Below are 16,947 nucleotides of genomic sequence, written 5' to 3' on the forward strand. Positions count from 1 at the left end.
CAAACCCAGGAAGCAGGTTTTGGGCTGGGGCAGTTGCTCAGCTAAGGTAGAAAGGTGCTGTGGAAAGAGTCAGGGAGGGAAGGAAAGGCACTACATAGACTTCATTTCCACATGACCAGGAAAAGGATATGGTGCTGACATTAGAGTTGTTTCTGGGGCTCTGTGGCAATGGAGATGACACGGATTACTAAGAGATGACATCAGAGGAAAAGACTAAAACGCAGATTCGGGACTCTCAAGGGGTGGGGCGGGGGCCAGGTCATATAACGAATTAAAGGACGGAGTAAACTGTGGGCAAACTCCAAAGCAGAGGGTGGGCGGGGTGGGTATAATCCCCTGATGTCTTTTCTCCCCAGAGCTCTTGTTTGTCCCGGCCGTAAAACGATTTTCTGTGTCGTTTGCAAAGCATCCGACTAACGGTACGTTTGCTTCCGACTCAGCGTCATTCCTCCTCACCATGTCTCCTCCAGAAACTTAACCTCTGAGTTCTGACACTGACTCTCCTTTTCTCCCACGGTGTTGACACCTCCTGTCTCTGAACGAGCCGCTCACTGAACGTCCCTCGTGACGGCCTGGCCTCGGCTGACCTATCCCTGGGGCAGCTCAGGGTCTTATTTCCATAATCACCCTCATCACCATTATGTCACTTGTCAGCATCACCCCGAGAACATTGATTGAACCCCTTCCTTTCCTATCACATGACTGCCAGGCTGTGTACAGACGTGGTAATATTCCCCTTTTTAGAAAACAGAACTGCACTGCCGAGATGGGCCACTCTCCCCCCCCAACCCATTCCTCAGCATATGTAATTTTGATCTTCCTGGGTTTTTCCTCCAACTCTTTTGATGGGGTAGATGGCCAGTTTGCTTCTCGTGTGGAGCAGTGCTGCAGTTCTCAGCTCCCAAGGCTGCTTAAAAGAACACTGGACTTGAATGTATCGTTTCCCATCTTCCTGTCCCTGTCTCCTGCGATTGTGTGCACCTTGTGTGGCTCTTGTGCTCTTGACATCTGCTTTATGTTACTACTAACCTAGTGTCTGGGCCTAGGAAACAAGAGCCCACATTGCTTTGGGGTAGAAGGGGGGAATAGGTAAAGGAGAAAGGACTACCTTAAGAGGTCTTTTCTTTATTTTTACGTGTGTGCATGCACACGCGTGCATGCATATTGGTAATTGAACCCAGGGCCTCACATATGCTGACCACAAATGCTCCACCCCTGAGCTAGACCCTTGCCCCTGTACCTTGAGTTTTTAAATGTAATTTCCATGTGGTCCTACCCGTGGCCAAGTTATCTTAGAGAAGCTTAAGGCGAAGAGTTAAAATACCTGCTGGGGATCCTGGGGAATTTAGGGATAAATCATTTCAAGAATATTGAAGGACTGGGCCTGTGCACACCAAAGTGGGCAAGTTTGGAGATCTGTGTAAGTAAAAATTGAAAGGTCTTTTGAAGGGTGTAGCAGCAGAATCCAAGGCTCGTTTCCAGTTGAGCTTTTTTCTTCGTATCCGTAGTTTTCTCTCTGGATTGGGTCTTGATCTCAAAGTCAACCCAATTTTGTTCAATATGGTTTTCTTCTCTCCAAGAGTGAAGACTCTCTGACAGGTAAAGTTGGCCTGGCCTCCTGGCTATGAAACCTCCCCACGTGGGTCTCTGCTGCCTAGCCTGTGGCAGGTGTTAGAGTTTAGCGCAGTCAGGCCCCACCTCTCCAGTAAGCGCTACTGCAATCTCTTCCCAAGCTGACCAGCCTGTGTTTGCTCAGTTGGCCCCACCCCAGGCCCTCATGCCTGTGATCAGAAGTCCCCAGAGCACAATGGCTGTGCCTGTTCATTTAGCTTCAGGTTTTCCTGACCTTCATGTGACATAGAGCAGAGCCTGATGTGCCAACCCCAAGCCTGGGACTTGGACTTAGGGTCCATGATAGAGCACCAGGAGCCTGGAGCCCGAAGTCAGAGCTCAGTCACTCATCTAGTTCCTTACGTGCCAGAAGAAAAGACCTAAATATGTAAAACAGATCCTAAAACCTATATATCTCCAGTTCCCTGAAGCCTTGGTTGGCAGACTCACCAGATGAAGAAAGCAAGAATTAATATTACCATAAGAAGGAGAGGAAGAAAGGCCTGGAAAATTCAGGTATAGTGCAGGAGAACCAACTTAAGATCTCCAACACCTTGCATCCCTCCTCAGGGCCTGCTGGCCTCCTTTGTTTTTCTTGTGCTTGAGCCAGGAGGCTAATGTGCTTGAGAAACCATAACCTGGGGTCTACCTGTTGACAGCAGAAGAAGTTTGAAGCTATCATGTCTCTTGCTAAGGAAGATCATGTAGTTTAAATCTGGCCCTTATGGCAGTATAAGAGCTCCCCCAAGGCCAAGGCCTGCCTGACTGGCCCAGCAGTTACAGAGTGGACGCTGTATCTGCAATTGCTTGTGGCAGATTACTCCCAGCCATGCCCCGCCGTCACCATCTTGCATGATGTCCGGCTTTGAAATAGCAGCTGGAAAACCTGAGCCTGGCTTTGGAAAGGAGGTGAGGCGACGCTGTCTCCATACTTGGATGGAGAGCGGCCTCGGTCCATCCCTGCCTCTGTTCCTGATAAGCTCCTGTGATAGCCGGCGACTACATCCAGCACGCTAGTGTGGCCTGTTACTAAACTGTACACTGAACTCACCAAAGGAAACTGGGAGAGAGGCTGGCTCACCGCATTCAGCCTGTCAGAGTGTGCCTGAGGAGTTTGTTGGGCCCGTTACCTTCTAGACACCCACACATCTGCTCACCCGACTGGTCTGGGGAGAGCCGAATTCTCTTCTGACATCCAAACTACAGTCTCTGAACACCACACTCTCACGAGATCACCTCGTGGAACTAGTTGTGGTCTGGGGCTTCTGAGCAGTCGTCCGCAGCCACCTTGATCATCCGACCCTTCCTGTACCAGTATCCTGTACGCAAATCCTTGCCAGTTCTCACTTCAGGTCTTCAGCCCCACACCCTCTCCTCAAGCTTCCCTGTCCTCTTCCACTCCCACCACGCACCTTCCACTCTTTAAAAGGCCTTTTCCCTTCTGCAGCTGAATCCCATGCATCTGCAAAGCTTGCCAACCAGCTAAAACAATGCGGAGTTCAGAGTCAAGGCTTTTCCACCCGCCAGCTGAAAACACGTACAGTAGGGGGAAGAAGACATAAAGCTATCTTCTTTGGGCTTCTTTGGTGGGTACGCTGACCCCCAAGCCCTGAGATTTATGCATACTTAAAAATATATGTTTATTTGGACATAAAGTAAAAGACGATGACTAGTCAATATTGGTATTTTCTAAAACATTCCGTTTGTTATACTCACTGTTTTAAAGGCCTCTTATTCCTTGTTTCCGGCTAGTCTTCTGTGCCACTGCCTGGCACCAGCCCTGTCTATGGCGATGGCGATTTTAGAATCTGGTCCAAAAGGCCTGGCCTTTTAGCTCCGGACTTATCTTCATACACAGTACCATTCTTGACTCTCTTCTCGGAGTGACTTTGGATCATTTCATCTTCATTCCAACCCCACAGATACACTGGTATGAGAAGCAGGCCCTAATCAGACTTTTTCAGGAATGACCGGAGGCCCCGGAGTCTTGCCAGCCCATCCCTGTGCAGAGCGAGGGCACTGCACTTTGCAGGCACGGACTGACGTATGCTCAAGGAGGAAGGGGAGGGCTTTGCTGTATGACAGGGTCTCCTCAGTCCCTTCTTTTATTCTTGCCGTGTGACACCAGCACTCCTCAGCCCTGCAGGAGAGGCCCAGTGACTCTGACTATCTCCACTTCTTTCTTAGCTCACCTTGGGTCTAAGCGGCCCCACCTCCACGTGATGCTTGTATCCGTCAGTGCCCCTCATTGTCTCTCCCTCTTCTCTTTCTTTATCTTTGTGCTTCCTCTCGTGGCCCCCACCCCTCCAGAGCTGCTGGATGACCAGCACCCTGTGGTCCGGTTGCTGCGCAGTTTTTCCTCTGACTGCCCAGGGGGCCGGCCGGTCTCCTTGGATGCCACGCTGGCGCATCACCTGCACCAGTGCTCCTACCACCTGCGTCTCTTCCGGAACTGGCTGCGCTCAGGCCAGGATGACCCCGAGTGCCTCTACGGTACCCCTGCCACAGGCTGGCTGCTGCCGCTCCCTGCTGGGACTGACTGCTTTGCTTACTGCACTTCTGGCAGGAGAGCCCGTCTGGTCCTTTCTCCTGTTTGCCCAAGGTTGTGCGACTTGCATTTAGTGGCTTGGATGGGAGTGGAGCAGACTGCCTGGTAGCTGTAGCCTTGGCTGCTCATCCCCTTCCCAGTCTCCTTTCTCACCGCCCCCAGCGTTACTCCTTCCTCTGTTCAGTACAGGAGTAATCTTTTGCCCTGGAATCTACTCTTGCCTTTTGAACCCTGTACTGCCACCATCTTGAAATCCAAACATTTTCTAACCACTCTGAGGAGCTAGGAACTCCTCTGCCCGCATGCTATAGGTTACAGGGGCCAACTGAGGCATAGAGGCCTCAGTTCCATTTGTGAGGCAGACGAAGGCCAGAGGTTAGGAGACAATGATACAGTCGTTTTGAATTATGGGTTTTAGTCCTTGGTGAAAAGAGGCTAACCTTGGGTAGATATTGCTGCCCCTCCTAACCTTAGCTCCTTTAGGAGATGTAGAGGAGGCATTAGAAAGATCAGGGACTGAAAATGTGGTTAGGTACGTGTTTATGATACTCCAGTAGGGACATTTTCCCTGTAGTAGTCCCTAGGAACTGGATTACACAATTGGGTTTACCTTGGATCCGACCCATACTGGCAGACCTACACTGGGATTATTGGGTTTAGAGCGTAGAATCAGCATTTACTCTTTCTTCCAGGGGGGTTGCCTCATTTTACTGATGGACAAAAGTCTAACAGGTCTGGGTCATGCAGTAGAGCAGAAGGAAGAGCTTTGATGTGATGGAAATGACCAAGAAAGAACTCCCCCGTCCTGTTCATGCATGTGGTCTTCCTCGCCTGAGCTTCCTGTGGAGTGCACGCCCCCATTTGCATCCAAGTATCCCACCTTTCTCCCACATCCTGTTTTTGCATGAGCCCCTCAGATTCCATGCCTCCTCCTCAGTCTTATTTATGATACCTGAAATCTGCTGTTTCTCCAACTCCATGATCTCCCTGCCTCATGTTACATCTACAGTTTCATCCCTTGCCTCTGAATCCTTGTTTTATTTCCCCCAGAAAGTCAGAAGCAGTGTTAGTGATTACCCTACTAGGATTCTGTTTATTTGTTCATGGGACATTGCAGGCTCTCCATAGATAGGATGAGAGGTGATTTGATTCGCCTGGAGGCTTCAACAGGTAGACCTTTTAGGAAACCTGGAGGTGAGAGAAATAGACTTCCCTAGGGACTCTAAAGAGTTCCCTTTCCTGGAAATCCTGGATACCCCATATCCCAAAGCCATGGATTCTCCTAATGGCTGTCAGGGACTCTCCATGCTTCCTTGGCCAGTTGGGGTATATCTGGCAGGAATAACATTGACTTTCCCATCTCTTTTCCAACAGGATTTGATGGGTGCTCCATGGTACCTACCATCTACCCCCTGGAAACACTGCATAATGCACTTTCCTTGCGTCAAGTGAGTGAGTTTTTGAGTAGCGTCTGCCAGCGCCACACTGATGCCCATGCGCAGGCATCTGCAGGTATGCCGAATACTCTTATTTTTACCCTACCGCTGCCTCCATCCCCATGATTCCTAAAACATATGAAAGTAATGAATTAAGAAGATAGGTACTCTGCAAAAATACAAAAGTGCACTTGAAAAAATATATGATTACATGGGCCAACTAAGCATCACAGAAATATCACTCCTATGTAAGATAACCTATATGTTTAATATGATCCAAAAAAAAAAAACCAAAAACACAGGTCAAACTGGATGTAGTGGTGCAGGAGGTGTGGGAGGCTGAGAGAGGAGGATCATGACTGATGGCCAGCCTCAGCACCTCAGTGAGGTTCTGTTTAAAAAATAAAAAATAAAATAAGGCTGGGGGTATTGCTCAGGGGTAAACCACCCTTGGGTTCAATCCCAATACCACACACACATTTTAAAAAAACCCAGCTGGGCGTGGTGCCGCAGGCTTGTGATCCAGCACTCGGAAGGCTGAGACAGGAAGATCACGAATCTCAGAAGCCTCAGCTACTTGGTGAGGCCCTCTGCAACTCAGTGAGACCCTGTCTCAAAATAAAGAATAAAACACAGGGCTGGGGGTGTAGCTCAGAGGTAGAATGCTCCTGGGTTCCATCCCCAGTACCACACACACACACACACAAACACACACAAAAAACACTTAAAGAGGAAATGCTCTTCTTTACAGAAAATATGCATTGATAGAAGTAGAAAATCACCATTGATATTCCTAATAAAATAATTAAGGGTTTTTAAGGGATACTAACACCATTAGGTAAAACATTTATGGGGAACTAAATATTCCTCAAATATCACCCATAATCAGAAAGAGAAGTTTCTAGTGGTGCGATCTGTGGGTACCACCTAATGAAGTTAGTAAGCTCAGCCTTGGCAATGAGACATCGTGTGTCTCCAGTATTATGCAATATCAGCTACACAGAATCACTCCTTAAAGATTTCTTACAAATTACTCAGCCTGAATCATCCTAACTAGGTTTTATTTTTTTTTTATTTATTTTTTTTTGGTGGTACTGGGGTTCCTGGAAGCCCTTCTACCTCCAGGATACATTCCCACGGGCTACATTCCCAGACCTATTTTTTAACATTTTTATGTGGAAACAGAGTCTCTTAAGCCAGCGAGGCTGGCTTCGAACCAGCGCGATCCTCCTGTCTCCACCTCCCAAGCGCGGGGATTACAAGCGTGCGCCACCACGCCCGGCCTAGGTTTTATTATTTATTTATTTATTTATTTATTTATTTTTGGTGGTAATGGGGTTCCTGGAAGCCCTTCTACCTCCAGGCTACACTCCCAGACCTATTTTATACTTTTTTATTTGGAAACAGGGTCTCTTACGCCAGCACGGCTGGTTTCGAACCTGCGTGATCCTCCTGTCTCGGCCTCCCAAGCGCGGGGATTACAAGTGTGCGCCACCATGCCCGGCCCTAACCAGGTTTTAGATCTAACTTCAATTTATGGGAAATACAAGAGAAAATGAAGAAAATTAAATGATTTTATGAGGAGGCAATCAAATAAAAATAATTTAGAATATGGGAAGCGACATCCTATAAGATCACTGGCCTATTCTTTTCAAAAAGTTACTATGGGCCAGGCATGGTGGTGCACACTTGTAATCCCAGCATTTGGGAGGCTGAGACAGGAGGATCATGGTTTGCAGACAGTCTCAGCTACTCAGTGAGGCCCTTCTGCAACTCAGTGAGACCCTGTTTCAAAATAAAGAATAAGACCTAGGGCAGGGGGTGTATCTTGGAGGTCAAATGCCTCTGGGTTCCATCCTCAGGACTGCAAAAAAAAAAAAAAAAAAAAAAAAGTTACTATGGGTAGACTGTTTCTGTTTGTTTGTTTATTTATTTATTTATTTATTTATTTATTTATTTTGAGGTACTGGGGATGAAACCCAGGTACATTCTACCTTTGACCTACACTCCCAGCCCAATTTTTTATTCTTTTTTATTTTTGAAACAGAGTCTCACTGGGTTGCAAAGGGCCTCACTAAGTAGCAGAGGCTGGCCGCAAGCTGTGATACTCCTGTCTCAGCCTCCCAAATGCTGGGATTACAAGCGTGCGCCACCACGCCCGGCTGACTGTTTTAGATTAAAACAGATTTTAACCAAGTGTGGTGGTGCACGCCTGTAATCTTAGCACTTGGGAGACTGAGACAGGAGGATCGCAGGTTTGTGGCCAGCCTCAGCAACTTGGTGAGGCATTCTGCAACTTAGTGAGAACTTGTTTCCAAATAAAAAATGAAGCAGGACTGGGGTTGTAGCTCAGAGGTAGAAAGCCCCTGGTTTCCATCCCCAGCACCACAATTTTTTGTTTGTTTGTTTGTTTGTTTGTTGTTGTTTTGTGGTACTGGGAATAAAACCCAGGGGCAATGTACCTCCGAGCTACATCTCCAGCCCTATTTTTTCGTCTTTTTAGTTTTGAAACAGGGTCTCACTGAGTTGCAAAGAGCCTCGCTGAGTAGCTGAGAGTGTCCGTGAACATTGATCCTCCGGTCTCTGCCTCCCGGATGCTGGGATTACAAGTGTGCGCCACCATGCCAACTTAATATATATATATATATATATATATATATATATATATATATATATATATTTAAAGACAAAAAAATGCAATGCATGATTCATGCTTGGATTCTGCTATAAAAATAAGTGGAGCAATTTGAATAGAGTGGGTTTGGATGATATTAGGTAATTACTTTTAATTTTGTTTAGCATATTAATGGTGTGTGACTATGTAGAAATGATTTTAGAGATGTGTATTGATGTATTCAGAGCTGAAATGTTTCATAATATCTGTCATTTATTTTATTTACTTGTGGGAGTGAGCACTGGGGATTGAACTCAAGCATTTTACCTCCAAGCTATACCCTTATCCCTATTTTTTTCTTTTTTCTTTTTTTGGAAGCTGGGTCTGGTTAAGTTGCTGAAGCTGGCCTTGAACCAGCTTCTGATCCTTCTGTTTCAGCATTCCATGTACTGGGGTTACAGGCAGGCACCACCACTCTTGGCTGTCATTTAGTTTAAAGAACTTTTTTTATTCTTGATTTTGAAACAGCTTCTCACTGAGTTACAGAGGGCCTCACTAAGTAGCTGAGGCTGTCCACAAACTATCCTTCTGTCTCAGCCTGCCCAATGTTGGGATTACAAGCGTGTGCCACCACGCCCAGCTCAGACTTTTTATTTTTGAAACCGGGTCCCACTGAGTTGCAGAGGGCCTCACTAAGTAGCTGAGGCTGTCTGCGAACCGCGATCCTCCTGTCTCAGCCTCCCGAGTGCTGGGATTACAAGCGTGCGCCCCCAGGCCTGGCTTTAATTTTTGTTTTGAGAAAGGGTCTCAGTAGGTTGATGAGCGTCTCACTATTTGCTGAGTCTCTCCTCAACCTGTCGTCCTCTTCTCTCAGCCTCCCAAATACTGGAATTATAAATGTGTGCCACCACACCCAGTTCTCAACTACTTTTTAAAAATATATTTGTGAGCTGGGCGTGGTGGTGCACGCTTGTAATCCAAGCGTTTGGGAGGCTGAGAAAGGAGGATCGTGGTTTGTGGACAGCCTCAGGTACTTAGTGAGGCCCTCTGCAACTTTTAGTGAGACCCTGTTTCAAAATAAAGAAGAAAAAATAGGGGTTTCGCTCAGAGGTAGAATGCCCCTGGGTTCCATCCACAGTACCACAAAAATAAATAAATAAAATAAATAAATAGAATAAAAAATGGGGCTAGGGGTGTAGCTCGGAGGTAGAATGCCCCTGGGTTCCATCCCCAGTACTGCACAAAAAAAAAAAAAAAAAAAAAAAAAAAAAAAAAAAAAATTGTCAGTGGTTTGAATGAATGGTCCCTAGGATCTGCCACTTTGCAGCCTGAGGAGTGCAAGCTGGTTTGACTTGGATGGAGGACTCGTGGCTCCTGCATTCTTCATGTCCCTCTGTTCTTCCCTCTCTCCCCTCCGCCTGTGCAGCCCTCTTTGACTCTCTGCACAGCAGCCAGGCCTCAGGTAGCCCATTTTCCCCGCCCCGTACTCTTCATTCACCTCCTCTGCAACTCCGGCAGCGCTCCGAGAAGCCCCCTTGGTGTAAGTAGACCTTTTGTAACTGCTTAGACAAAGACCAGGAGGGATGGAGGGATTGGAGGACGAGGATCCGGTGATTTGACGAGAAGACGAGGGGTCAGCGCTCAGGAGCGGGCGTTTGGGGAAGCAGCCTCAACTCTGCTCCCCGAGGTGGAGGGACGGTCCACTGGTTCTCTCTCCGCACGCTCTCCCTGAATAGGCTTCCGGCCCCGCAGATGCCCTTCGTTCCGCCCGCTTTCTCTAGCAGGATGGCCAGGAGGCGGCCTGGGAACAGAAGGCCCAGGAGCGGGAGCCTCGGGCCGCCACGCGTGCACTCGCACAGGCCTTTCTCCCAGCTGTCTGCCTCCATCCAAGTTGAGATGAAGCTCTGTTCCTTTTTTTTTTTTTTTTTTTTGGTAGTGGGGATTGAACCTAGGGCATTCTACCTCTGTGCTATATTCCCAGTCCTTTTTCATTATTTTTTTAAATTTCCCTTTATTTTGGGGGTAGATACTGGGGGTTGAATGTAGGGGTATTATACCAACAAGTGATACCTCCAGCCCTACTTTATTATTCTATTTTGAAACAGGATCTTACTTAGTTTCTGAGGGCCTTCCTAAATTGCTGAGGTTTGCTTCCAACCTGGATCCTTCTGTCTCAGCCTCCAGTTATTTTTTATTTTTGAAATAAGGACTTGCTACGGTTGGCCTCAAGCCTGTGATCCTCCTGTCTCAGCCTCCCAAGTCTTGGGATTACAGGTATGTGCCACCACGCCCAGCTGCCAGTCCTCTTTAATATCTCTAGCCTGTCATGAATTACTGTTGGCAACAGCGTGAACAGTGGAAACACAAAGAACTTCTAGGATGGTGGAGAGAGATCCCAGTGGTATCAGAGGTGGGGATAGGGGCCAGAGTACTAGTGAGGGAAAAATCTTTTTTATCCTACCTCGAGGGACTAACTAAAGCCAGTTATGCCTTTCATTCTTTTACTTGGACAGGCCTGAAGCAGATGCATATTTTAGCACTGTTGTTGACAGTGTGAAATTTTGCCCTTCATCTGGTACTCTATATGAGAAACCTTCCTCCTTGATACCAAGATTTCTTCTTCTGAATCTTCGATTCCCCACACTCACCTTGCCACTGCCCCTTGCCTCGCTCCTGCAGTGAGGATAGGGATCTTACCCTTCTCCCTCTTCTATTTCTGCCTGGCCTCTTTGAGTTGCTTAAATTAGATTATTAGCTGGATATTAAGGCTACTTCTATACTTGAGGAAAGCTCAGCTTCTATCTTTTCTGTTTCAAGCATTCTTCTATTCCAGAGAGAGAGAGAGAGAGAGAGAGAGGGAGAGAGAGAGAGAGAGAGAGATCTGATATATCTTATTTATTTATTTATTTATTTATTTATTTATTTATTTTTGAGGTACTGGGGACAGAACCCAGGGGCATTCTACCTCTGAGCTACACCCCCAGCCCTGTTTATTCATTATTTCGAAACAGGGTCTCACTGGGTTGCAAAGGGCCTCACTAAGCAGCTGAGGCTGTCTGTGAACCGCGATCCTCCTGTCTCAGCCTCCCAAGTGCTGGGATTACAAGTGTGCACCACCATGCCCAGCAAGATCTGGTATACCTTTAACTCAACTGATGAAGCCTCTGCAGGTTTAGGCTTGCCAGCTTGGCCAGATTCTCCCCCACCACTCCACCCAGTCTTTTATTTTTTGGTACTGGGGATTAAACCCAAGAGAAATCTACTTCTGAACTATACCCAATCCTTCTATACCCCCAGTCCTTCTACACCCCCAGTCCTTCTTTTTCTTTTTTCTTTTGAAACAGGGTCTCTCTAAGTTTCTTAAAGTCTCACAATGTTGCTTAGGCTGGCCTCAAACCTGTGATCCTCCTGTCTCAGCCTCCCAAATACTGGGATTACTGGAATGCCTCACTGCACCTGGTCCCAGGTTCTCTTTGATAGCAATATATTCAGGCGTCTTCTGTTTCTAGAAAATGCCATTATTAATACCATAGTGTTTTAACAGGTAGTTATAATACTAGCAATAAATCTGGTATTTACAAAGGGAAAATAGGTTAGTCTCCTACTAGGGGTCAATGAAGAAATAGAGATTGGAGTTAGAATCATCCCATAGTGTATTTAAAACACTTTGGTCTTTACTGTGCTGCTGTCAGGATCTGGGAAACTAGCTGTTCTGTTTTCCATGTGTATAATATGTACAGTCCTGTAGCTCTGTGCATTTCAAGACTTAGAGGCTCTTAACCTCGTTTCCACAGATGGGTTTCAGGGCAGAGTCTGTAAGTCCCAGGAATTGTATGAAAGCTTAATATGAATATGTGCATTTATACATTTCCTAGAAGATACCTCATTACTTTTATTAGTGCCTCAACGGGATCAGTAACTCCCAGGAAGGTTAATTAAGAGCTCTGGCCATTGGACGTTCCAGAGCGATCTTCCATCTTTGAATAAACCATTTCCTTTTCTACTGTTCTGATTTGCAAAGCTTTTCTATTTTTTTCTTGCTTAATTATCCCTTGAGATATAAACAATGATTACTTCTGTCTAAGAAATACATTAATTACTGTAAAGAATGGTTTTTAACATCGGATTCAGTTAGGAGTGTTTCAACAAAATTATATTGTCCTCACCTTCCCCTGTCCCCACACCCTGACACCAAGCCTATAGAAGGAGTCTCTGGAGACGGATCCTGGACATGTTATTTAAGTTTTTTCACAATTTTGATATGTAATCCTAATTATGAACTATTGGGATAAGGTTCATATGCATCTGAAGTAGAAATGAGTAAACATGGAAATTTGTAGTTAGGATGGGAGAAATTTGTCAAAGAACCAGATGAAGTGGGCCTCATGGCTCTCTCCTGAAGTCATAGGAGCCTTTAATGCTATTCCTTTAATAGACATTAGGCCAGGGTGGCAGTTCCTGAGCTGGGCAAACTGAGGAAGAATTCTGATCCTTTTCCCCCAAAACATGAGTAGCACAGGCCGTCCATTCTAGCATTTGACGTACATGCACAGGGCAGAGCCTGCTCTTCCCGCCTGTCTGACTTGTTCTCCTGATTCTGGCTTACAGACAGCAGCGGCCCTTCCAGCACTGTGTCCAGTGCTGGGCCTTCCTCCCCCACCACAATGGATGTCAACTCCCATTTTGGCTTCAGTGATCAGCTCCCCCTGAATGCACACGTGACTGAAGAGAGCAAAAGCTTTAGGCTGCTCCAGGAGACCCTGGGGAATGTAGCACACGGGCTCCCCGTAGAAGGGCAGCAAGAGCTTCCGGAACCAAACCAGACCCCACAGGAGCCTCCTGTGGAGACCAGCCAGCTGTGCCAGGAGGTTCCTGACGTCGGCCAGCCAGGCCAGGAGCACCATGGCACCACTGACCACACATGCCAACACACCAGCCACACAGGCCGGAAAGTCTCTGAGGAGGTTTTGCAGCTTTGCCAGGAGAACCCTGAGGAGGTCAGCCAGCCGTGCCAGGGGGTCTCCGAGGACGATGGAAGCCTGCTCCATGGGTCCCCTGCAGGGACTGGGGGCCTCGTTCAGGAAACCCTTGTGGAAGATGGCAGGTCAGCCCATGAGATCCCTGAGATCAGCCCGCCATGCCTGGGGTTCTCTGCGGAGGTTGCCAGCTTGGCCCAGGAGTCTTCTGCAATCAGTGTGCTGTCTCTAGACATCCCCGACGTTGATGAACCACCTACAGAGCGCCTGGGGGAGATGGATCTGCAGGCCCGGGAGGTCCCTGAGGAGGTCCATCAGCAGCCCCGGGGGGTCCCTGAGCCGCCTGACGAGCGGCCTAGAGAGAACGCTCCCCAAGCCCAGCATCTGTCAAAGCCAGTCTCCAGCCCATGACCAGCACTCATGCCTTCCACCAGCAACGTGTAATTAACCATTTCTCATTGGTGGCGTCACACTACACCAGCCATGTGAGCCAGAAACCTTTCCTGTTGGCTAATGCACTGGCCAGGTGAGGCCTTGGCTCACACCAGAGGTGTCTGAGGATGCAGCCCTCTTGTCAGGAAGCGTGTCTGTGCAGAGCTGTGCTTGGGGAGGAGCCAGTTTCATGGTCAAAGCAGCCTTTGGCTCCTCAGTTAGCTGTTAGACTTGAAATGGGTTTCCTTGGAATGGGCTGGTCTGTGATTACCTAACCCACTCTGAGCATCACGGGAACCCCCAGTTGTTAAAGGAAATGCCACTTAGCTGCTGAAGACACCACGGGGCACAACAGGTGCAAAGTGGGAACTCCAAGGTCTTGTCTTTACTGGGGAAATATTCCCAGCTTCTCAAGGTACCTTAGGCCGGATGTGCATTCAGGGGGACTCTTGTCTTTCTAGTTCTCCTCAGCTGGGCCAGGTGTGAGAGTTCCCTTTGAACTGGGCTGTGGGTGTTTCTGTATCATCTCCAAATGCCCCTTCTGCTCCGTCCTGTTCCTCGGGGCAGTGGCTTTAGGGAAAATAGGTATCGGATTGCTGTGTGATTTCAGAGCGACTGCTTGATGGAGCTTTGGCCAGTGTGAGCTGGGCCTCCTTTTGTTGTGAGGCTGTTTGGCTTAGGAGATGCTATAATAGAATCAGGTTCTATTTTAAGAAATTAGCAGAGATCAATATTGTATAGATATGAGCAAAGATTTAATATATATATATATATATATATACATATATATATTTCTGTAGTTTGCCAGGGACAGACTGGCCAAAGACCAAACACTCCAGAGTCCCCAAGAAGTTTGTCCTTATATCATGTGTCTTTAGGACCAGATGTGACTATGAAGCTTTTCCCAAAGATCTGGGGATGGGAGTGGGGGTGGGCAGGAGGGATAATGTGGCCATTGGAGTTGAAGGCTGAAACATTATGAGTGCTCAATAAATACAAAATAATGAGAATGACGGCAGTGGTCATAATGTGTTGTGAATTTAAGCATGAGTATGAGTCAGTTGTGTCTGAGACTGAATCTGAATCGGTCAAAGCCGTTACAGTGTTGAATGTGGTGGCACATGCCTGTAATCCCAGTACTTGGCAGGCTGACACAGGATAACAGGTTCAAGGCTAGCCTCAGCAATTTAGGTAGAATGGCCCTGGGTTCAGTCCCCAGCCCAGCAAAACACACACACACACACACACACACACACACACACACACACACACACATCCAAGGCCAGCATGGTGGCAAATGCCTGTAATCCCAGTAAGTACTTGGAACTTGGAAGGCAGAACACTGAGACAGGAAGATTTCAGATTCAAGACCAGCCCCAGCAATATAGTAAGACCGTCAGCAACTTAGTGAGTCCCTATTTAAAATAAATAAAATAGGAAGCCAGGCATGGTGGCTCATGCTTGTAATCCCAGCATTTGAGAGGCTGAGACAGGAGGATCCAGGTTTGCAGACAGCCTCAGCTACTTTGTAAGGCCCTTTGCAACTCAGTGAGACCCTGTTTCAAAATAAAGACTAAAAAATAGGGCTGGGGGTGTAGCTCAGAGGTAAAATACCTCTGGGTTTATCCACAGGACCAAAACCAAACAAAATATAGAGATCCAGCGTCCCAGAAGGTCCCTGTAGCAGTTAGCCCACCACCTCAAATGTCTTTAATGAGTAGATGGCTGGACTGTGGGGTTTTTGTAAAAGGAGATTTGAGCTCTGTTAAGCACCAGAGGCTACACAACTTCTCACCAGACCCTGGGAATCCAATCACCTCTTAATTTTTTCTTCTGATGCCATGGACGAGTGCCAGGAGGAGTTGTTATAAAAGGCCATTTCCTCTTCTGGATTCCACTGACGTCTTTACCCTGGGAGAGCACTGGGAGGATTAGTGCGTCCCTTTCCCATAAAGAGTTTCTCTGGATAGAGAAAATCTAACTGTTTGCTCCACAGGGATACTAAGAGGAAAGCGGGTTGCTCCAGCTCTACTTCCTGGGGATATTCCAGCGACTGTATAATAAGCTTTGGGTCTCATGGGCCCCTCAACCCCTTCCCTTTCTGGTGTGCGCCTGTCCAGGGTATCAGATCCTGGTTATCTGGTCCTCGGCTCTTGACCCCATGGAGTTCAGATCCCCTTCCCAGTCTCTCCCCTTCCCCCAAACAGATGTGTGTTCCCACCGTAGGCTCCTAGTCCCCATGCTCAGGCATTCCCACCCAATTTCAGAAATACGCGGGCTCGCACACCTGTTTCTCCCTCACCCACCCTGACTGCTCTTGCTCCCGGGGTCCTTCCACTAACCAACGGAGTCTTCCAAGAAAGATGGCAGTGCTGGTTGAGGCAGGGCGGTGGGAGCCAGGGCCCAGCAACTGGGCAGCGTGGAGAGTCTGGAAGAAGCCTAAGCAGCACTACACCACCTGCAATGAACTCTTTATTGTTGGACTCTGTTACAGCAGCTGGGAACCGCAGCAGGGAGCGTGGGCGAGCGGCAGCAGGGGAGGTGGGTGCTAGGAAGAGCTCCCAGTCGGAGGCAGACAAGGCAAGCCCAGGGGCTCTCGGTGGGGCTGCGCCTCTCCGTCCAGCAGTCATCTGCTCTGGCTCTGGCTCAGCTCGCTTGGGTGAGGTCCTCTCCTGGGGCGATGCAGCCTGTCTTCTCTCCACTCTGTAGGAGTTAAGCTGTAGCTCAGCTCTGCCCCCTCTTTCTTTCCTCCCTCTCTTTCCCCCAAGCTCTCTGGCCTGGCCTCCACCTCCCACATCCTCTGTCCAAGAGTCTGGGTTTGGAGAGGCCTTCCCATTTCAGCTGCATGATGGCAGAGTGGAATGTTGGGGAGTCACACGAGGCTGGGGTGTCAAATGTTGGGATGTCAGGCAGTGGCTTATTGTTAACCCATTACACACCAGGCCACAGCAGATGACCACATGCAGAGAAGCCAAGCAGGGGATGAGAAGGAGTCAGGATCATTGGAATGGGGTGGCTGACAGCTTCAAAGGGCCAGGGAGCTTGGGAGAAATCTGGGAGCGCCTGGGGCTGTCCATGCCCTTTTGTGCGCCCAGGCGGCCTGGCCTGGGCTCAGCCTGGGAAGGGCATGGTTGGAGCAGGGGCTGGGGTGAGCTCCTTTTTCTTCTCACCAGTCTGTTGGTCTAAAAGGCTTCAAGTTTTGGGTTGAGACATTCAGATACTGAGGGAGGCAGTAGGCCAGTGCAGCAGCGGTGTCCCCCAAGGCCCCGCTGGAACCCAGGCCCTGGCTAAGGAGGCGGGAAAGGTGCGGCTCTAGGCACCTCGCTGAGA

General features: G+C 48.2%; 1 protein-coding gene across 2 annotated transcripts in view; it reads left to right on the forward strand.

Annotated features, from left to right (window-relative positions):
* PPIP5K1 (diphosphoinositol pentakisphosphate kinase 1) overlaps positions 1 to 13,596 on the forward strand; it is a gene marked incomplete at both ends in the record, with an annotated part of 36,013 nt that extends 22,417 nt beyond the window's left edge. The window contains 5 exons of one of the 2 annotated variants that reach the window (XM_080707974.1): positions 357 to 419; positions 3,922 to 4,104; positions 5,534 to 5,671; positions 9,636 to 9,749; positions 12,818 to 13,596. In XM_080707974.1, the coding sequence (XP_080564100.1) occupies positions 357 to 419; positions 3,922 to 4,104; positions 5,534 to 5,671; positions 9,636 to 9,749; positions 12,818 to 13,596 (1,277 nt within the window). The remainder of the gene's footprint in view (positions 1 to 356; positions 420 to 3,921; positions 4,105 to 5,533; positions 5,672 to 9,635; positions 9,750 to 12,817) is intronic. The other variant, XM_080707975.1, reaches the window with a different exon arrangement.
* Between the last annotated feature and the right edge of the window lie 3,351 nt (positions 13,597 to 16,947).

The sequence above is a fragment of the Muscardinus avellanarius genome, assembly GCF_963383645.1.
Source record: "Muscardinus avellanarius genome assembly, chromosome: 12".
Classification (NCBI taxonomy): domain Eukaryota; kingdom Metazoa; phylum Chordata; class Mammalia; order Rodentia; family Gliridae; genus Muscardinus; species Muscardinus avellanarius.